General features: G+C 48.9%; 1 protein-coding gene across 3 annotated transcripts in view; it reads left to right on the forward strand.

The window, feature by feature from the left end:
* The window catches only part of GPT (glutamic--pyruvic transaminase), a 124,700-nt gene that overhangs the window by 20,513 nt on the left and 85,915 nt on the right, over positions 1 to 18,272 (forward strand). Inside the window, exon 1 of one of the 3 annotated variants that reach the window (XM_040355088.1) lies at positions 1,108 to 1,295. The exons of 1 other annotated variant lie outside the window; for it this stretch is intronic. In XM_040355088.1, coding sequence (XP_040211022.1) covers positions 1,123 to 1,295 — 173 coding nt within the window. In that variant the 5' untranslated portion in view covers positions 1,108 to 1,122. Of the gene's footprint in view, positions 1 to 1,107; positions 1,296 to 13,370; positions 13,550 to 18,272 lie in introns of those variants that run through there. One more of the 3 variants, XM_040355089.1, reaches the window with a different exon arrangement.

The raw sequence follows: 18,272 nt of genomic DNA on the forward strand, positions 1-18,272 counted from the left end.
CATAGAGGGGGTCACAGGCTGCATTCACAATCGCGGCGTTTTGTCGCCGCGAATCGCGGTACAAAACGCCGCTATTTGCCGCCTAAGGCCCCATTCACACCTAGGCGTTTTTACGCCTGAAGCGCACTGCTCACAAACGCCAGAGGGGAGAATTAACATTATTCCCTATGGTGACTGTTCACGCCTGAACGCCCAAACGCCTGTCGCGCGAAGCTCAAACAAGTCCCGGACCTTTTTTTGTCGCGCTTATCGTGCGGTTTGGGCGTATTTGAGCATTTTTTTTTCCCATAGAAAGTAATGGGAAACGCGCGAATTGAGCGTATCGCGCGACAACGGGCGTTTGCTACGGGCGTTTCGTCGCTTTAATAAATAGAACTTGTCGCCCATGCAGAAGATTAAAACAAGTGATGAAAAGATGATCATCTTTCCTATTGGCTACAATAAAAAACGCCGAAGTACAAAAACGTCGCACGACGCTGTATGCAAACGCGCAAATACGCGCGACAAAACGCCAGAAAAAAACGCCCAAAAAAACGACCGACGCTCAGGTGTGAATGCAGCCTAAGGCTTCATTTCCACTGGCGTTTTTACAGCCACTGTTGGTAGCCTTTTTTTACAGCTTAAAAACGCCTGTCCATGTTTATTTTGTAAAAAAAAAAAATTTTGTGAGCTGCAGCTTTAAAAATGCCGCGGTAGCGGTTTTGAGCGTTTACGCGTGTTTTTGAGCGTCTGGCGTTTTTACAGCTCTACTCTGGAGCTTCAGAACGCCCTGGTCCTGCGTTTTTTTTACAGCTCAAAAACGCCTATGCCATTTGCAGCTCAAAAACGCCTATGTGGGCATGATGCCATAGAATAACATGGACAGGCGTTTTTAAGCTGTAAAAAAACGCTCAGAAAAGTGGCTGTAAAAACGTCAGTGGAAATGAATTGTTACATGTAAACAAAAGTGTAAAAAAAAAAATCTTCAACTGGCTGCTAGCAGGCTTCAAAAAGCACTGAAGCCTGCTAGCAGCTTTAAAAAAAAAAAAAAGAAGAAGCTTGCTGTTCACACGGCTCTTATATAAGCTGAAGCACGTGCGGGAAACTCATACACTGGAGCCGAACACCTCCCGCTCTCATGTGATGATTCGGTGTCTGGCTGCACCTGAGCTCATCAGGAACTGGTTATTCCGGCTGCTGATTCCTTCCCAGAATCATCAGAACACACAGGAGGCGCCCCAACCAGGACAGGGCTCAGCGCCAATGTGGACGCAATGCACGTGGAATAGAGCGCCGCAGATCATTGAACGGGAAAGGTAATCAATATTATTGATTGTTTAGGGTGGTCTCGCTGTTCTGAGTTCTAGGGGGGGAGTTGGCATCACTAAAAAAAAACTCAGTATCTCCGATACGTTACGCCGCCGTAATTTTGGGCGCAAGTTCCGTATTCAGAAAGGACTTAGTTACGGCGGTGTAACTTTACGACGGTGCCCTTAGTTACGGCGGCGTAACGTATCTCGTCCGGCGTAAGCCTGTCTAATTCAAATGGGGATGATGTGGGCGTGTTTTATTAAAATGAATTGTGACCCCGCGTATTTGACGTATTTTTTGAACGACGCATGCGCCGTTCGTGAAAAAAATCCCAGTGCGCATGTTCGAAATTACGCCGCAAAGCCTCATTGGTTTCGACGTGAACGTAACTTACGCAAAGCCCTATTCGCGAACGACTTACGCAAACGACGTAAAAGTAGAAAACTTACTTATTTACCCAAAAAATTAACAGAAAAAAATAAAAACTAATTTTTTTTTCAAAATTTTCGGTCTTTTTTTAGTTGTTGCGCAAAAAATAAAAATTGCAGAGGTGATCAAATACCACCAAAAGAAAGCTCTATTTGTGGAAACAAAATGATAAAAAATGTGTTTGGGTACAGTGTAGCACGACCGCGCAATTTTGGGCGCAAGTTCCGTATTCAGAAAGGACTTGCGCCCTTAGTTACGGCGGCGTAACGTATCTCGTCCGGCGCAAGCCCGTCTAATTCAAATGGGGATGATGTGGGCGTGTTTTATTAAAATGAATCGCGACCCCGCGTATTTGACGTATTTTTTGAACGCCGTTCGTGAAAAAATCCCAGTGCGCATGCTCGAAATTACGCCGCAAAGCCTCATTGGTTTCGACGTGAACGTAACTTACGCAAAGCCCTATTCGCGAACGACTTACGCAAACGACGTTAAATTTTCAAAATTCGACGCGGGAACGACGGCCATACTTAACATAGGATACGCCGCATATACCCCCTCATATAGCAGGGGTAACTTTACGCCGGAAAAAGCCTAACGCAAACGACGTAAAAAAAAAAAATGCGCCGGGCGGACGTTGGTTTCTGAATCGGCGTATCGACCTAATTGGCATATTCATCGCGTAACTATACGGAAGCGCCACCTAGCGGCCAGCGTAAATATGCAGCCTAACATAAGACACTTACGCCAGTCGGATCTTAGGGAAATCTATGCGTAACTGATTCTATGAATCAGGCGCATAGATACGACGGCCCGCACTCAGAGATACAACGGCGTATCAGGAGATACGCCGTCGTATCTCGTTTCTGAATCTGGGCCAACGACTTTTGGATTTTTGTTGCTTACGGTCACCCCAGTGGCGGCCGGTGGTAATTTTTTTTGGGGGGGGCGGAAAACAGTAGAACCCCCACCCCCCCCAGTCAGGCCTGGTGCACTTACCCCATCTATGGTGGGCAGCACTTCACCGGCAGCTTCCCTTGCTCTGTGGCCATGGCGTTTCCTCCCTCCTCCTCGGCGGCCAATTGGGACTCTTCTCTTTTTTTTTTCCGGCCAATCGGAAAACGGGTCTCAGTGTTTCAATAGCGAATATTCCTTTTACTGAAAGGGGCCAGACGCCTGAATAGGGGGTGGTGGTGTCCTGTCAAAATAGTGGCAGTGGATAGAGCATGGGGGTGGCGGCCGTGGATAGAGGGGGGCGGCGCTCCAGCGCCCCCTATTGGACAGGCTGCCACTGGTTCACCACACTTAGGCTGCATTCACACCTGAGCGTAGGGCGTTCGGTCGTTTTTTTGGGCGTTTTGTGCGTATTCATGCTTATTTGCGCGTTTGCATATAGCGTCGTCCGACGTTTTTGTACTTCGTCGTTTTTTATTTTGGCCAATAGGAAAAATGATCATATTTTCATCACTTGTTGCTATGTTGGTAGATTTTTTTTATCTTCTGCCTGGGTGAAATGTTCTATTGATTAAAGCGACGAAACGCCCGTAGCAAACGCTCGTTGTTGCGCTAGTCGCTTGAATCGAGCGTTTCTATTACTTTCTAAGGGAAATGCTCAAACCGCCCAATTCACGCGACAAAAAAGGGTCCGGAACTTGTTTGCGCTTCAGGTGTTCGGCGTCGGGCGTATTGGAGTGGAGATGTGAAACATTATTCCCTATGGAGATGGATTTTTTCCCCTCTAGCGTTTTTGAGCGTCGCGCTTCAGGCGACCAAACGCTCAGGTGTGAATGCAGCCTTAGGCTCCGTTCACACCTAGGCGTATATACGCCTGTAGTGTGAACGCCGCTGCCGCCCCGACACGCCAGAGGGATGCTTTAGCATTGCCCTCTATGGAGATGGTTCACATCTCCACGCCGAACGCCGGACGCCTGCCGCCTGAAAAAAGGTCCCGGACCTTTTTTTCAGGCGTCTTTCGGCGTTCGGCTAGGAGATGTGAACCATCTCCATAGAGGGGGTCACAGGCTGCATTCACAATCGCGGCGTTTTGTCGCCGCAAATCGCGGTACAAAACGCCGCTATTTGCCGCCGCAATTCGCGGGACAAAACGCCGGGATTCAGTACGCTATAGTGTGAATGCACCCTTAGGGCTCATTCATTTGGACTCTGGATTTTTTTTTCTCCTACAGTCCTATAAAGTGACAAGTGATGGATTGCTTTTCAGAGAGGGTTGACAGACGGCTTGGAGGTGATATGCAATTTTTTTTTTTTTTTTTGCCTTGCTCTGGATCAACTGCGGGTATACAATAGTATTTGGAGGTTTTCAAGGTTTTTAATTTTTTTATTTTGTGGGTTAAACTGGATGGATTCAATCATATTAATTATGTAACTATATATCGGGAACACCTGTGGTGTGTGGTGTGTGTGTGTGTGTGTGTGTGTTTTTTTTTTTTTTCATGGGCGGGTGGTTGAGCTGTGGTCTTGGCTCCACCCACCTAAACAAGGGCATACAGCCACAGCAAAAAAAAAAAAAAATTGTTAAGGGCATTTTAGGGGGGCAGTACGAATGCAGCCTATTGGGGCTGTGCCAGCTGTTGTGGCATGGCGGGTCAGCATTTTCAGGGTTAAAAAAGGTGGCGAGGAGGCAATATTTTGGCATTTTTCAAATGCCACTGTAAAGTGATCCACTGCAGATCGCTTTTCAGAGGGGTGGCAGGCATGGGTGATGGGTGTCTGCTTCATAGGGAAAGGGGGGGGGAGGCGATTGCCCCCCCCCCCTGGAATCGAGAAGCGGTGCCACACACTGTGGGAGGTGCGGGGGGTGCGGAGTGGCTCAGGCAGTGAAGAGGCGCGGTGACAGGACAAACTAGGGAGAGCCGATCTGTGAGTGTGCGGGGGTGCCCGGGCCGGGTGTGGAACGTACCACTACCCGGAGAGTGACATTCAGAGCCAGCCAAGCGGTGCGGAAGAAAGAAGACACTGGCCCGGATTCAGAAACGAGATACGACGGCTGGCCGATAGGTGGCGCTTCCGTATAGTTACGCGAGGAATATGCTAATGAGGTATTTACGCCGATTAAGAAACGTACGTTCCGCCGGCGCATTTTTTTTACGTCGTTTACGTTCGGCTTTTTTCGGCATATAGTTACCCCTGCTATATAAGGCGTAGCTAATGTTAAGTATGGCCGTCGTTCCCGCGCCGAGTTTTGAAAATGTTATGTCGTTTGCGTAAGTCGTTCGCGAATAGGGCTGGACGTCGTTTACGTTCGTCTTTTTTCGGCGTATAGTTAACCCTGCTATATGAGGCGTAGCTAATGTTGAGTATGGCCGTCGTTCCCGCGCCGAGTTTTGAAAATTTTACGTCGTTTGTGTTCGCGAATAGGGCTGGACGTCATTTACGTTCACGTCGAATCCAATACGTCCTTGCGGCGTACTTTGGAGCAATGCACACTGGGATATTTTACGGACGGCGCATGCGCCGTTCAAAAAAAACGTCAAAGATGCGGGGTCAAGTGAAATTTAAATAAAACACGCCTCCAACATCCCCATTTGAATTAGGCGGGCTTATGCCGCAACACATACGTTACGCCGCCGTAACTAAGGGCGCAAGTTCTTTCTGCATACGGAACTTGCGCCCAAAGTTGCGGCGGAGATACGTTACGCCCGCAGAAAGATGCGCTCATCTTACTGAATCCGGGCCACTCTCTTTCCTCCTATACCGCAGGAGAAGAGAGAGAGAGAGAGAGACAGTGAGCAGCGCTGAACAGAGGAAGGAACTGCTGGAGTTGACCAGCAGGTGATAGGTTGCTAGGTGGTCTTAGCAACCAATCATTATCTTTGGTAATATGAAAAATAACTCCAGCAGTTCCCGCGCTGCTGTGTCTCTCCCTCTGGCTGCATGCATGATTAAGGTAGGAAGGGGGAGGGGGCTGTCACCAGGGCCGGACTTACCATTGGGCTTAACTGGGCTCAATAGGGGGCCCCAGATGGCCACCACTTTTTTTTTTTTTGGGGTCCGGAGGTCCCCAGGGCCCCGGACGGCAACCCCCCTCCTTTTTTTATTTATTTTTTTTATAAAAAAAAAAAACTATATATATATATATATATATATATATGTATATATATATATATATATATATATATATATATATATATATATATATATATATATATATATATATATATATATATATATATATAGTATGTGTGTGTATATATACAATATTATTAAAGGGCCCAGAGGTCTCCAGGGCCCCCGGATGGAAACCCCCCCTTTTTTTTTTTTTATTAAAGGGCTCAGAGGTCCCCAGGGCCCCATGTGGCAACTTCCCCCCCCCCCTTTTTTTTATTAAAAGGCCCAGAGGGCCCCGGATGGCAACCTCCTTTTATTTTTTTTATGTATTTTTTATAAATGTTTTTTTTTTTTATTATTATTAAAGGGCCCAGAGGTTTCTTTTTTCTTTTTATCAAAGGGCCCAGAGGTCCCCAGGCTACCCCCCTTTTTTTATATATATATTTCTTTCTTCTTTTTTCTGTAAAGGGGGCCCCCCCCTGCTTCTCAATTTGCGGCAGCCCCCCCGCTTCTCAATTTCAGGCGGCAGCACACCCCCCCCCCGGTTCTCTGCTCCAGGGGGGGGGGGTTGCCATCTGGGGCCCTGGGGGCCTCCGGACCTCTAAAAAAAAAAAAAAAATTGGCCCTTTAATAAAAAATAAAATAAAAATATATTTAAAAAAAATATATCTTTTTTTTTCTATAAAAAAAAAGAGGGGGTTGCCATCCAGGCCCCTGGGGACCTCCGGGCCCCTTACAGGTGTACTGCCTGTACCCCCCTGATGGCGGCCCTGATCCTGGCTGCACTATAGTGTCTTTGTCCTGGAACGAGCGCGCAGCCAGTGAAGTCTGATCTCCTACACTGCAATGCTGTGTCATCACTGGGTCTTTGTGAGGGGATATCTGAATGATGGGTGCAGCTAGAGGCATCATTCAGAGATCATTGTGTTCCGGCGGCGATTCTGCGCTCCATAAGAACGATCAAAGCGGCGGTTCTTATAGGCAGCGGCCATCGGGAGCCCGGAGAAAGAATCGCCTGGTGCCGGATGGGAAGCATAGAGATGACCGGTGACCAGATGGTCACCGGTCATCTCTATGAGCGTCGGAGGCCCGGGCGCGATGTGATGACGTCACGCCCGGGTTCCCAGAAGTAAACAAAGCCGCGATTGCGGCTAGTAAGCATGAGATCGGTGAATTTTCTTCCCCGATCTCATGCTTTTCAGCCTGGAGGAGAGATGTGAGGGTCTTATTGACCCCGCATCTCTCCATAAAGAGGACCTTTCACACACATTCCTATTACAAGGGATGTTTACATTCCTTGTAATAGGAATAAAAGTGATCCAAAAAATAAAAATGTAAAAAAAACGCCCCTGTCCCCGGTAGCTCTCGCTCAGCAGCGAACGCACACGTAAGTCCCGCCCACGTATGTAAACGCTGTTCAAACCACACACGTGAGGTATCGCCGCGTGCGTTAGAGCGTGTGCAACAATTCTAGCACTAGACCTCCTCTGTAACTCTAAACTAGTAACCTGTAAAGTTTTTCAAAGTGTCGCCTATGGAGATTTTTAAGTAACAGTTTGGCGCCATTCCATGAGTGTGCGCAATTTTACAAGCGTGACATGTTAGGTATCTATTTACTCGGCGTAACTTCATCTTTCATATTTTACAAAGAAATTGGGCTAACGTTACTGTTTTTTTTTTTTTTTTTTTTATTATTATTCATGAAACCGTTTTTTTCCAAAAAAAGGCATTTGAAAAAATGATTGCGCAAATACCGTGCGAGATAAAAAGTTGCAATGCCCGCCATTTTATTTCCTAGGGTGTCTGCTAAAAAAACACACATATATATATATATATATATATATATATATATATATATATATATATATATATATATATATATATATATATATATATATATATATATATATACACACACACATACAGTGGGGATCGAAAGTTTGGGCACCCCAGGTAAAAAAATTGTATTAATGTGCATGACGAAGCCAAGGAAAGATGGAAAAATCTCCAAAAGGCATCAAATTACAGATTAGACATTCTTATAATATTTCAAAAAAAGTTAGATTTTATTTCCATCATTTACACTTTCAAAATGACAGAAAACAAAAAAATGGCGTCTGCAAAAGTTTGGGCACCCTGCAGAATTTATAGCATGCACTGCCCCCTTTGCAAAGCTGAGACCTGCCAGTGTCATGGATTGTTCTCAATCATCGTCTGGGAAGACCAGGTGATGTCAATCTCAAAGGTTTTAAATGCCCAGACTCATCTGACCCTCCCCTAACAATCAGCACCATGGGTTCTTCTAAGCAGTTGTCTAGAAAACTGAAAGTGAAAATAGTTGTCGCTCACAAAGCTGGAGAAGGCTATAAGAAGATAGCAAAGCGTTTTCAGATGTCAATATCCTCTGTTCGGAATGTAATTAAGAAATGGCAGTCATCAGGAACAGTGGAAGTTAAAGCAAGATCTGGAAGACCAAGAAAAATATCAGACAGAACAGCTTGCAGGATTGTGAGAAAAGCAATTCAAAACCCACGTGTGACTGCACCATCCCTCCAGAAAGATCTGGCAGACACTGGAGTTGTGGTACACTATTCCACTATAAAGAGATACTTGTACAAATATGGTCTTCATGGAAGAGTCATCAGAAGAAAACCTCTTCTACGTCCTCACCACAAAAATCAGCGTTTGAACTTTGCAAATGAACATATAGACAAGCCTGATGCATTTTGGAAACAAGTTCTGTGGACCGATGAGGTTAAAATAGAACTTTTTGGCCGGAATGAGCAAAGGTACGGTTGGAGAAGAAAGGGCAAAGAATTTAATGAAAAGAACCTCTGTCCAACTGTGAAGCATGGGGGTGTATCAATCATGCTTTGGGGTTGTATTGCAGCCAGTGGCACAGGGAACATTTCACAAGTAGAAGGAAAAATGGATTCAATAAAATTTCAGCAAATTTTGGATGGTAACTTGATGCCATCTGTGAAAAAGCTGAAGTTAAAGAGAGGATGGCTTCTACAAATGGATAATGATCCTAAACACACCTCAAAATCCACGGGGGATTACATCAAGAGGCGTAAACTGAAGGTTTTGCCATGGCCTTCACAATCTCCTGACCTCAACATCATTGAAAATCTATAGATAGACCTTAAAAGAGCAGTGCGTGACAGACAGCCCAGAAATCTCAAAGAACTGGAAGACTTTTGTAAGGAAGCATGGGCAAAGATCCCTCAAACAAGAATTGAAAGACTCTTGGCTGGCTACAAAAAGCGTTTACAAGCTGTGATACTTGCCAAAGGGGGCAGTACAAGATATTAACTCTGCAGGGTGCCCAAACTTTTGCAGACGCCATTTTTTTGTTTTCTGTAATTTTGAAAGTGTAAATGATGGAAATAAAATCTAACTTTTTTTGACATATAATATAAAATCTGTAATTTGATGCCTTTTGGAGATTTTTCCATCTTTCCTTGGCTTCGTTATGCACATTAATACAAATTTTTACCTGGGGTGCCCAAACTTTCGATCCCCACTGTGTATATATAGTGTTTGGGGGGTTCTGAGTAATTTTATAGCAAAAGAATGATGGTTTGTACATGTAGGAGAGAAGTGCCAGAATAGGCCTGGTATGAAGGTGGGTATAAAAACCCTGTATTGAAGGGGTTAAGGGGGTGTGGCAAGGGGTGTGTCCTATGCCTGCATACTTTTGCTTTTAGGTGTCTCTCATTTGAAAAAGTTGGGAGGTATGGTCTCTGTGTTCCTCAATGCAATGCTGGTGGGAGGGGCCATGAAAGAACATCGGCCGGAGGTCCTCCTCTCAAGAGCCCTCAGTCCTGATGCAAGAAGTGGGAGGAGTTTTGTAAATATGAAAACGTCTTGATGGGTGGGTGTCAGTCTGGAGGAGTGGGTGTTCCCCATTGCATGCAGACCACCCTAGTTAACATTCAACCTCCACAATTAAAAGAGGGGCAGGCCTGGGGCGGGGAGGAAAGTGCTAGATGATGCTGGAGGCTGGGGGGTTCCGCCTTGCATATAGTGAGAAGCTCACAGTGTGCAGTGAAATCAGAGGAAGAAATTTCAGTCCAGGAGAGGAGCCGGTACATTTGTGCAAGACTGAGGGGGAGGTGAGATATAAGGAAGATCTTTAGAGAAGATTCCAATCCAACATAAAGCCTGACGTTTGTTGTGCAATCTGTGTGTTCCTAAAATCGCACACGCAGCCAATCATCTTTCTCGCCTTCTTTCTGTCGGGTGATATGAGGAAGTAAATGGTTGAACCGTCTCCTCGCCTCCACAGCAGACTGAGGCCAGACCCGGCAGACTTTATTTCTGAGTCACGTTGCCCCCATGTGACCTGAACCTTTAATTAATGGGTGTGGCTTCTGACGAAACTCATTAAATGGTAATTAATGGGCGTGGCTTCTAATTAAACTCACTAAATGGTTCAGTTCAGGATGTGAGGAGCGTTTTCCCCCCTCTGTAGGATCTTCCAAATTGCTGCAAAGCAGAAGATGTCCTACACCGGGATGTCTCCAGTCACAAGCATTGCAGGGACTGGGTCATCCATTGCCCTAAAGGGAAGGTGGCAAACTGTACACTGCCATTTATGACCCCCCTGTACACTGCCCTTCTGCCCCATCCCCGTATGCTGCCCTCCCATATGCTGCCCTACTGACCTCCCTGTACACTGCCCTACTGCCCCCTCCCATATGCTGCCCTACTGACCCCCCTGTACACTGCTCTACTGCCCCACCCCATATGCTGCCCTACTGACCCCCCTGTACACTGCCATGTTTGACCCCCCCCTGTACATTGTCCTACTGCCCCCTTCCCTTATGCTGCCCTCCCATATGCTGCCCTACTGACCCCCCTGTACACTGCCATTTTTGACCCCCCTGTACACTGCACTACTGCCCCCTCCCTGTATGCTGCCCTACTGACCCCCCTGTATACTGTCCTACTGCCCCCTCCCCGTATGCTGCCCTCCCATATGCTGCCCTACTGACCCCCCTGTACACTGCCATTTTTGACCCCCCATGTACACCGCACTACTGCCCCCTCCCCGTATGTTGCCCTACTGTCCCCCCTGTACACTGTCCTACTGCCCCCTCCCATATGCTGCCCTACTGACCCCCCTGTACACTGCCATTTTTGACCCCCCATGTACACTGCACTACTGCCCCCTCCCTGTATGCTTTCCTACTGACCCCCCTGTACACTGTCCTACTGCCCCCTCCCCGTATGCTGCCCTACTGACCCCCCTGTACACTGTCCTACTGCCCCCTCCCCGTATGCTGCCATCCCATATTCTGCCCTACTGACCCCCCTATACACTGCCATTTTTTACCCCCCCTGTAACCTGCCCTACTGCCCCCTCCCCGTATGCTGCCCTTCCATATGCTGCCCTACTGACCCCCCTGTACACTGTCCTACTACCCCTCCCCATATACTGCCCTCCCATATGCTGCCCTACTGACCCCCCTGTACACTGCCATTTTTGACCCCCCCTGTACACTGCACTACTGCCCCCTCCCCGTATGCTTCCCTACTGACCCCCCTGTACACTGTCCTTCTGCCCCCTCCCCTTATGCTGCCCTCCCATATGCTGCCCTACTGACCCCCCTGTACACTGCCATTTTTGACCCCCCCTGTAACCTGCCCTACTGCCCCCTCCCCGTATGCTGCCCCCTCATATGCTGCCCTACTGACCCCCCTGTACACTGTCCTACTGCCCCCTCCCCGTATGCTGCCCTCCCATATGTTGCCCTACTGACCCCCCTGTACACTGCCATTTTTGACCCCCCTGTAACCTGCCCTACTGCCTCCTCCCCGTATGCTGCCCCCTCATATGCTGCCCTACTGACCCCCCTGTACACTGTCCTACTGCCCCCTCCCCGTATGCTGCCCTCCCATATGTTGCCCTACTGACCCCCCTGTACACTGCCATTTTTGACCCCCCCGGTAAACTGAACTACTGCCCCCTCCCTGTATGCTGCCCTACTGACCCCTCCTGTACACTGCCCTACTGCCCCCTCCCTGTATGCTACCCTACTGACCCCCCTGTACACTGTCCTACTGCCCTCTCCCCGTATGCTGCCCTACTGACCCCCCTGTACACTGTCCTACTGCCCCCTCCCCGTATGCTGCCCTTCCATATTCTGCCCTACTGACCCCCCTATACACTGCCATTTTTTTACCCCCCCTGTAACCTGCCCTACTGCCCCCTCCCCATATGTTGCCCCCTCATATGCTGCCCTACTGACCCCCCTGTACACTGTCCTACTGCCCCTCCCCGTATGCTGCCCTCCCATATGTTGCCCTACTGACCCCCCTGTACACTGCCATTTTTTCCCCCCCCCCCCCCGGTAAACTGAACTACTGCCCCCTCCCTGTATGCTGCCCTACTGACCCCTCCTGTACACTGCCCTACTGCCCCCTCCCCGTATGCTACCCTACTGACCCCTCTGTACACTGTCCTACTGCCCCCTCCCCGTATGCTGCCCTCCCATATACTGCCCTACGGACCCCCCTGTAGACTGCCATTTTTGACCCCCCCCCTGTACACTGCACTACTGCCCCCTCCCTGTATGCTGCCCTACTGACCCCCTGTACACTGTCCTACTGCCCCCTTCCCGTATGCTGCCCTTCCATATGCTGCCCTACTGACCCCCCTGTACAATGCCATTTTTGACCCCCCCTGTACACTTCCCTACTCCCCCCCCCCCCTCGTATGCTGCCCTACTGACCCCCCTGTACACTGCACTACCGCCCCCTCCCCGTATGCTGCCCTCCCATATACTGCCCTACGGACCCCCCTTGTACACTGTCATTTTTGACCCCCCTGTACACTGCCATACTGCCCCCCCCCATACACTGTTTTATCTATGCCATGAATAATGAAGGCAACAAGGGGTTCAACCCGGTACTAGCAAGGGATACCCAATAAAGTGTCCGGTGTGTGTATGTGTGTGTATATATATATAATATATACACACACAGGACATACTGTATATTATATATGAAGGAAGTCATGGTTGTCACCCAAACTGAGCAAAAAACAAACATGTCTGCCTTTGTTCATCCCCATATGCATTGGGGGTGATGGGATTAGTAGTTTACACAAGATAACCTTTTTTGTTCATCTCACATGAAGTAATGGGGACACTGTATTTCTGTCAGGGTCAATAGGTATTTTCTGTACTTGCTGAAAGTACTCTTTTAGCCTGAAAAAAGAAAACAAGTGCAGCCACCACAGCTAAGGACTGATTGGATTAAATATATTACATTTTTGGGTTTAGTTCTATTGTAGGCTTTGTAACTTCTTCTCTCCCCTCTGCTATTGTTTTTTATAATGTTCTTCTACAGAGATTCCTCAGTTGTTGTGTATTTATGGAGAGGAATGTGTGTATTTTTGTTTTACTTTTACTGTAGGGAACCCTGAGATTTGTTTTGAACAGAGATCGCTCTCCTCTACCAAAGGCCTGGTGACCCTCTGACCCCAGTATATGATCGAAGTCTCCGCAGTGACACAGGGATTTTCCAGATGCTGTCTTATGAAATACGTGTCATAACACATCTCTGTGGACGATATGTAAATGTTCTGATATATGAGACGTTCTCAGTTCCTATCGGCTCTCTGTGTACACATTAAACCAGGGCAGAATATTCTCCCCATTCCACCATCGTACTGGATCTGTTCAGGGTTATCCAAGAGTGTTGGTGACATTGCAGCAAGAAAGAACAATAGTGAGTCTGGGCTGAAGGGTGAGAGGTGAGGAGTCTGAAGGTTCTGGGCTAGGGGGCTGAAGGGTGACAAGTGGGGAGTCTGAAGGTTCTGGGCTAGGGTGGTGAAGAATGGAGGGGAGTCTGAAGGTTCTGGGCTGGTGGGTGAAGAATGGAGGGGAGTCTGGAGGTTCTAGAATGGGGGTGAAGAATGGAGGGGAGTCTGGAGGTTCTAGAATGGGGGTGAAGAATGGAGGGGAGTCTAATGGTTCTGTAATAGGGGTGAAGAATGGAGGGGAGTCTGAAGGTTCTGTAATGGGGGTGAAGAATGGAGGGGAGTCTGAAGGTTCTGGAATGCGGGTGAATAATGGAGGGCAGTCTGGAGGTTCTGGGCTAGGCACGTGAAGAATGGAGGGGAGTCTGGAGGTTCTGGAATGGGGGTAAATTATGGAGGGGAGTCTGGAGGATCTGGGCTAGTGGGTGAAGAATGGAGGGGAGTCTGGAGGTTCTGTAATGGGGGTGAAAAATGGAGGGGAGTCTGGAGGATCTGGGCTAGTGGGTGAAAAATGGAGGGGAGTCTGGAGGTTCTGTAATGGGGGTGAAAAATGGAGGGGAGTCTGGAGGATCTGGGCTAGTGGGTGAAAAATGGAGGGGAGTCTGGAGGTTCTGGGCTAGGGGGGTGAAGAATGGAGGGGAGTCTGGAGGTTCTGGGCTAGGGGGGTGAAGAATGGAGGGGAGTCTGGAGGATCTGGGCTAGTGGGTGAAGAATGGAGGGGAGTCTGGAGGATCTGGGCTAGTGGGTGAAGAATGGAGGGGAGTCTGGAGGTTCTGGAATGGGGGTGAAAAATGGAGGGGAGTCTGGAGGATTTGGGCTAGTGGGTGAAGAATGGAGGGGAGTCTGGAGGATCTGGAATGGGGGTGAATAATGTAGGGGAGTCTGGAGGTTCTGGAATGGGGGTGGAGAATGGAGGGGAGTCTGGAGGTTCTGGAATGGGGGTGAAAAATGGAGGGGAGTCTGGAGGATTTGGGCTAGTGGGTGAAGAATGGAGGGGAGTCTGGAGGATCTGGAATGGGGGTGAATAATGTAGGGGAGTCTGGAGGTTCTGGAATGGGGGTGGAGAATGGAGGGGAGTCTGGAGGTTCTGGAATGGGGGTGGAGAATGGAGGGGAGTCTGGAGGTTCTGGGCATGAGGAGTGGAGGGGCATTTGGGGGTTCTGGAGTAAAGAATGGTGGTGAATTTGGAGGCTTTGCACTGGGGGATGAAGAGGGGAGTCTGGAGGCTCTGCTCTGGGGGATGAGGAGTGGAGAGAAGTTTGGAGGTTCTGAGCTGGGCTGAACAGTGGAGAGGAGTTTGAAGGATGAGGAGTTTGGAGGTTCTGGGCTGGGGGATGTGGAAGGGAGTCTGGAGGTTCTGGGGATGAGAAGTTTGGAGGCTCTGCTCTGGTAGGATGAGGAGTGGAGTGAAGTCTGGATGTTCTCTGCTGGGGTGGGGTGAAGAGTGGGGTGACCAGTGGAGGGGAGTTTGGAGGCTGAGGGATGAGGTGTTTGGAGGCTCTGAGCTGGGGATGAGGAATGGAGGGGAGTCTGGAGGTGCTGGGGTGGGGTGAACAGTGGAGGGGAGTTTGGAGGCTGCGGGATGAGGAGTTTGGAGGTTCTGGGTTGGGGTGGAGTGACCAGTGGAGGGGAGTTTGGAGGCTGAGGGATGAGGAGTTTGGAGGCTCTGGGCTGGGGATGAGGAATGGAGGGGAGTCTGGAGGTTCTGGGATGGGGGATATGGAGGGGAGTCTGGAGGTTCTGGCATGGCGGTGAAGAATGGAAGGGAGTCTTGGGGCACTGGGATAGTGGGTGAGGACTGGAGGGGAGTATAGGGGCTCTGAAATGGGAGGTGCAGAATGTTGGGGGTGTCTGGTGGCTCAAGGATGAGAGGAGATTCTGGGGGCTCTAGGCTGGTGGGTGAAATGAGAGGGGGGGTCTGGGGGCTCTTAGCTGGGAGATGAGGAATAGAGGGTAATCTGGGAGTTCTGGGTTAGGATGTGAGGAGAGGAGAGCAGTCAGGAAGCTTTAGGATCGGAGGTGAGGAGCTGAAGGTACTCTGAAATGGGAGGTGAATAATGTGTGAGTCTGGGGGCTCTGGGCTGGGGGTTGAGGAGTGGAGGGGAGTCTGGAGGTTCTGGAATGGGGGTGAAGAATGGAGGGGAGTCTGGAGGTTCTGGTATGGGGGTGAAAAATGAAGGGGAGTCTGGAGGTCCTGGGCTGGGGGATGAGAAGTGGAGGGGCATTTGGAGGTTCTGGGATGAGGGTGAAGAATAGAGGTGAGTTTGGAGGCTCTGCCCTGGGGGATATAGAGGGGAGTCTGGAGGGTAGTTTAGGGAATCTGGGATGGAAGATGAAGAATGTAGAGGGATCTGGGGGCTCTAGACAGGGAGGGGATTACAGGGGACTCTGGGCTGGTGGGTAAAGAGTGAGAGTAGTCTAGGAGTTCTGCAATGGGGAAGGAGGACTGAAGGTCTGGGGGCTCTGGAATGGGGGTAACGACTGGAGGGAAGTTTGGGGGGGGGGGCTATGGAATGGGGGAGGGGGGTGAGGAGTGGAGGGAAGTTTGGAGGGCTCTGGAATGGAGGATGGGGAGGGAAGTTTGGGGGGCTCTGGAATGGGGGTAAGTAGTGGAGGAAGTCTGAGAGCCCAGGAATGGGAGGTGGGGAGGGAAGTCTGGGAACCCTGGAATGGGAGGAGAGGGAAGTCTGGGGGCCCTGGGATTGGGGGGTGAGGATGGAGGGAAATCTGGGGGTTCTGGATTGGAGGTGAGAAGCTGGGGCAAGTGATGAAAAGTCTATGAAGGGATTGTGGGTTTTCTAATGCACTTGTGTTTGACTGTTGAATTGTTGGGTTGGGTGGACTATATATTTGTTGTGCACTGTAGGCAGCGGGTGATCTATGTGGCGCTTGGAGTGCTTCTGCCGGGTTCTTGGCACAGACTTGCATGGGAACATTGTGTCCAAACTCTGTGCCGATCTGAGCGTAATGGATACAGTGAGACTTTATACAGATGTGATCGTCTCACTCTGCAGATGTCCGTTACTTGTAGAGTGAAGATACGTAGACGATCTTCCCAATGAGAAAAAAGAGCGAACAGAAATTTGCCCCTTTTGCGCTTAAACCTCTTTGCTGGTTCCGGGACCCGCCACATATGATCCTCCCCAATCACTGCAACTGAGTTGTATCACATGTGTTCTGTATCCGCCCATGGATATTCGTCCTTGGGCCTTGTTCATACGAGTGGTACCTACAGATCTCCCGTTTAGGAGGGTTAAGCGCATATCTGTAAAACATATGTCAGGGCAAAGAAAAATATGCAGAACATTACATATTTCCCATGTTGTATCCCTATACAGTGGAACCTTGGATTACAAGCATAATCCGTTCCAGGACAATGCTTGTAATCCAAAGCACTTGCATATCAAAGCGAGTTTCCCCATAGAAGTCAATGCAAACAAAGATAATTCGTTCCGCATTGACTTCTATCGCATGCAATACCGCATGTGGCCAGAGGTCAAGGGGGCGCCGGAGAGCCTCGGAAATACTCAGAGACAGCTCGGCTGAACTCGGTAATGGAGTATTTCCGAGTATGTCACCGACGCCCCCCCGAACCTCTGGCCAAATACGGTACTGCACACCCCATTAGCTTGTCAGAATAAAAAAAGTTGTTTGTCTTTCAAAACGCTTGTTATCTGCGTTACTTGGAAAACCAAGGTTCCATGCAAGTACAGGGTCTGCCAGAAATGCACTCGCCTATTAATTTCCTATTGTGGGCTCCATTAGTTCTGGAGTAAGTTTGCAGGCATGGGCGCAGCATAAGGGGTTGCAGGGGGCACAATCGCAACCCCACCCCTAGCTCCAGGGGGCCCTTGCAGCCTCCCTGTCATATTATCATCTCCTCCACAAAGTCCAGCTCTGATCTGCCCAAGGGCCCCAGTACTGGGCTTCCACTTTGACCTCCTCAGTCCCCACCCCTCTGTTCTCATTGGCTGGGGACAACCGGTGAGCCATTTCCTGAATGGAGAGGAGCACAGGGTGATAACAGCCCAGGGGGCCAGGTCAACTTTTGCATCGGGGGCCCACAAGATTCAAGCTACGCCTCTGTTTGCAGGAATGGTGTCAGCCCTGCCCAGTTGCCTCTTGCTACACTACCGAATCTCTACTCTTTCTTCATCTCCAACATAGGGGGAGAATTATTTTTTAGTCCCTAGATAAGAACTGGGAGGACAAACAGACTCCTTGAGATAAAAACATAAAGTAATATGAGAACAGCACACAGGGCAGCTGTAACTTTCTGACAAGGTCAATAGTTTTTATTTTTTTGCAAATCTAAAACAAATATAACTAAACATTTTTATCAGCGTTTTTAAAAGAGAAGTATGGGGTATAAAGAAATTAAACCCCTAGGCTCCATGCACACTGAAGCTGATAAAAGCTATAAAAAAACGCCAGTAGCTTTGCAGGGAGCCTTTCAACGTTTTTTTTTGCGTTTTTGCAATAGCTTTAATCAGCGTTTTTCAGTGTAGCTTTTTTTTTTTTAATGGATTAAAAAACGCTGGCATCTGCGTTTTTAAGCGTTTTTGGCGTTTTTCTGCGTTTTGCGTTTTTCGGCGTTTTTTCCCCGCCAAAAAACGGCACTTTGAACGCAAAATTTCGGGCGTTCAGAAAAAAGCCAATAAACTGCAAAGCTCATTAACACAAAAAAACGCCCAGGTGTGCATGGGCACATAGGCTA

Source organism: Rana temporaria, chromosome 5, assembly GCF_905171775.1.
Source record: "Rana temporaria chromosome 5, aRanTem1.1, whole genome shotgun sequence".
Classification (NCBI taxonomy): domain Eukaryota; kingdom Metazoa; phylum Chordata; class Amphibia; order Anura; family Ranidae; genus Rana; species Rana temporaria.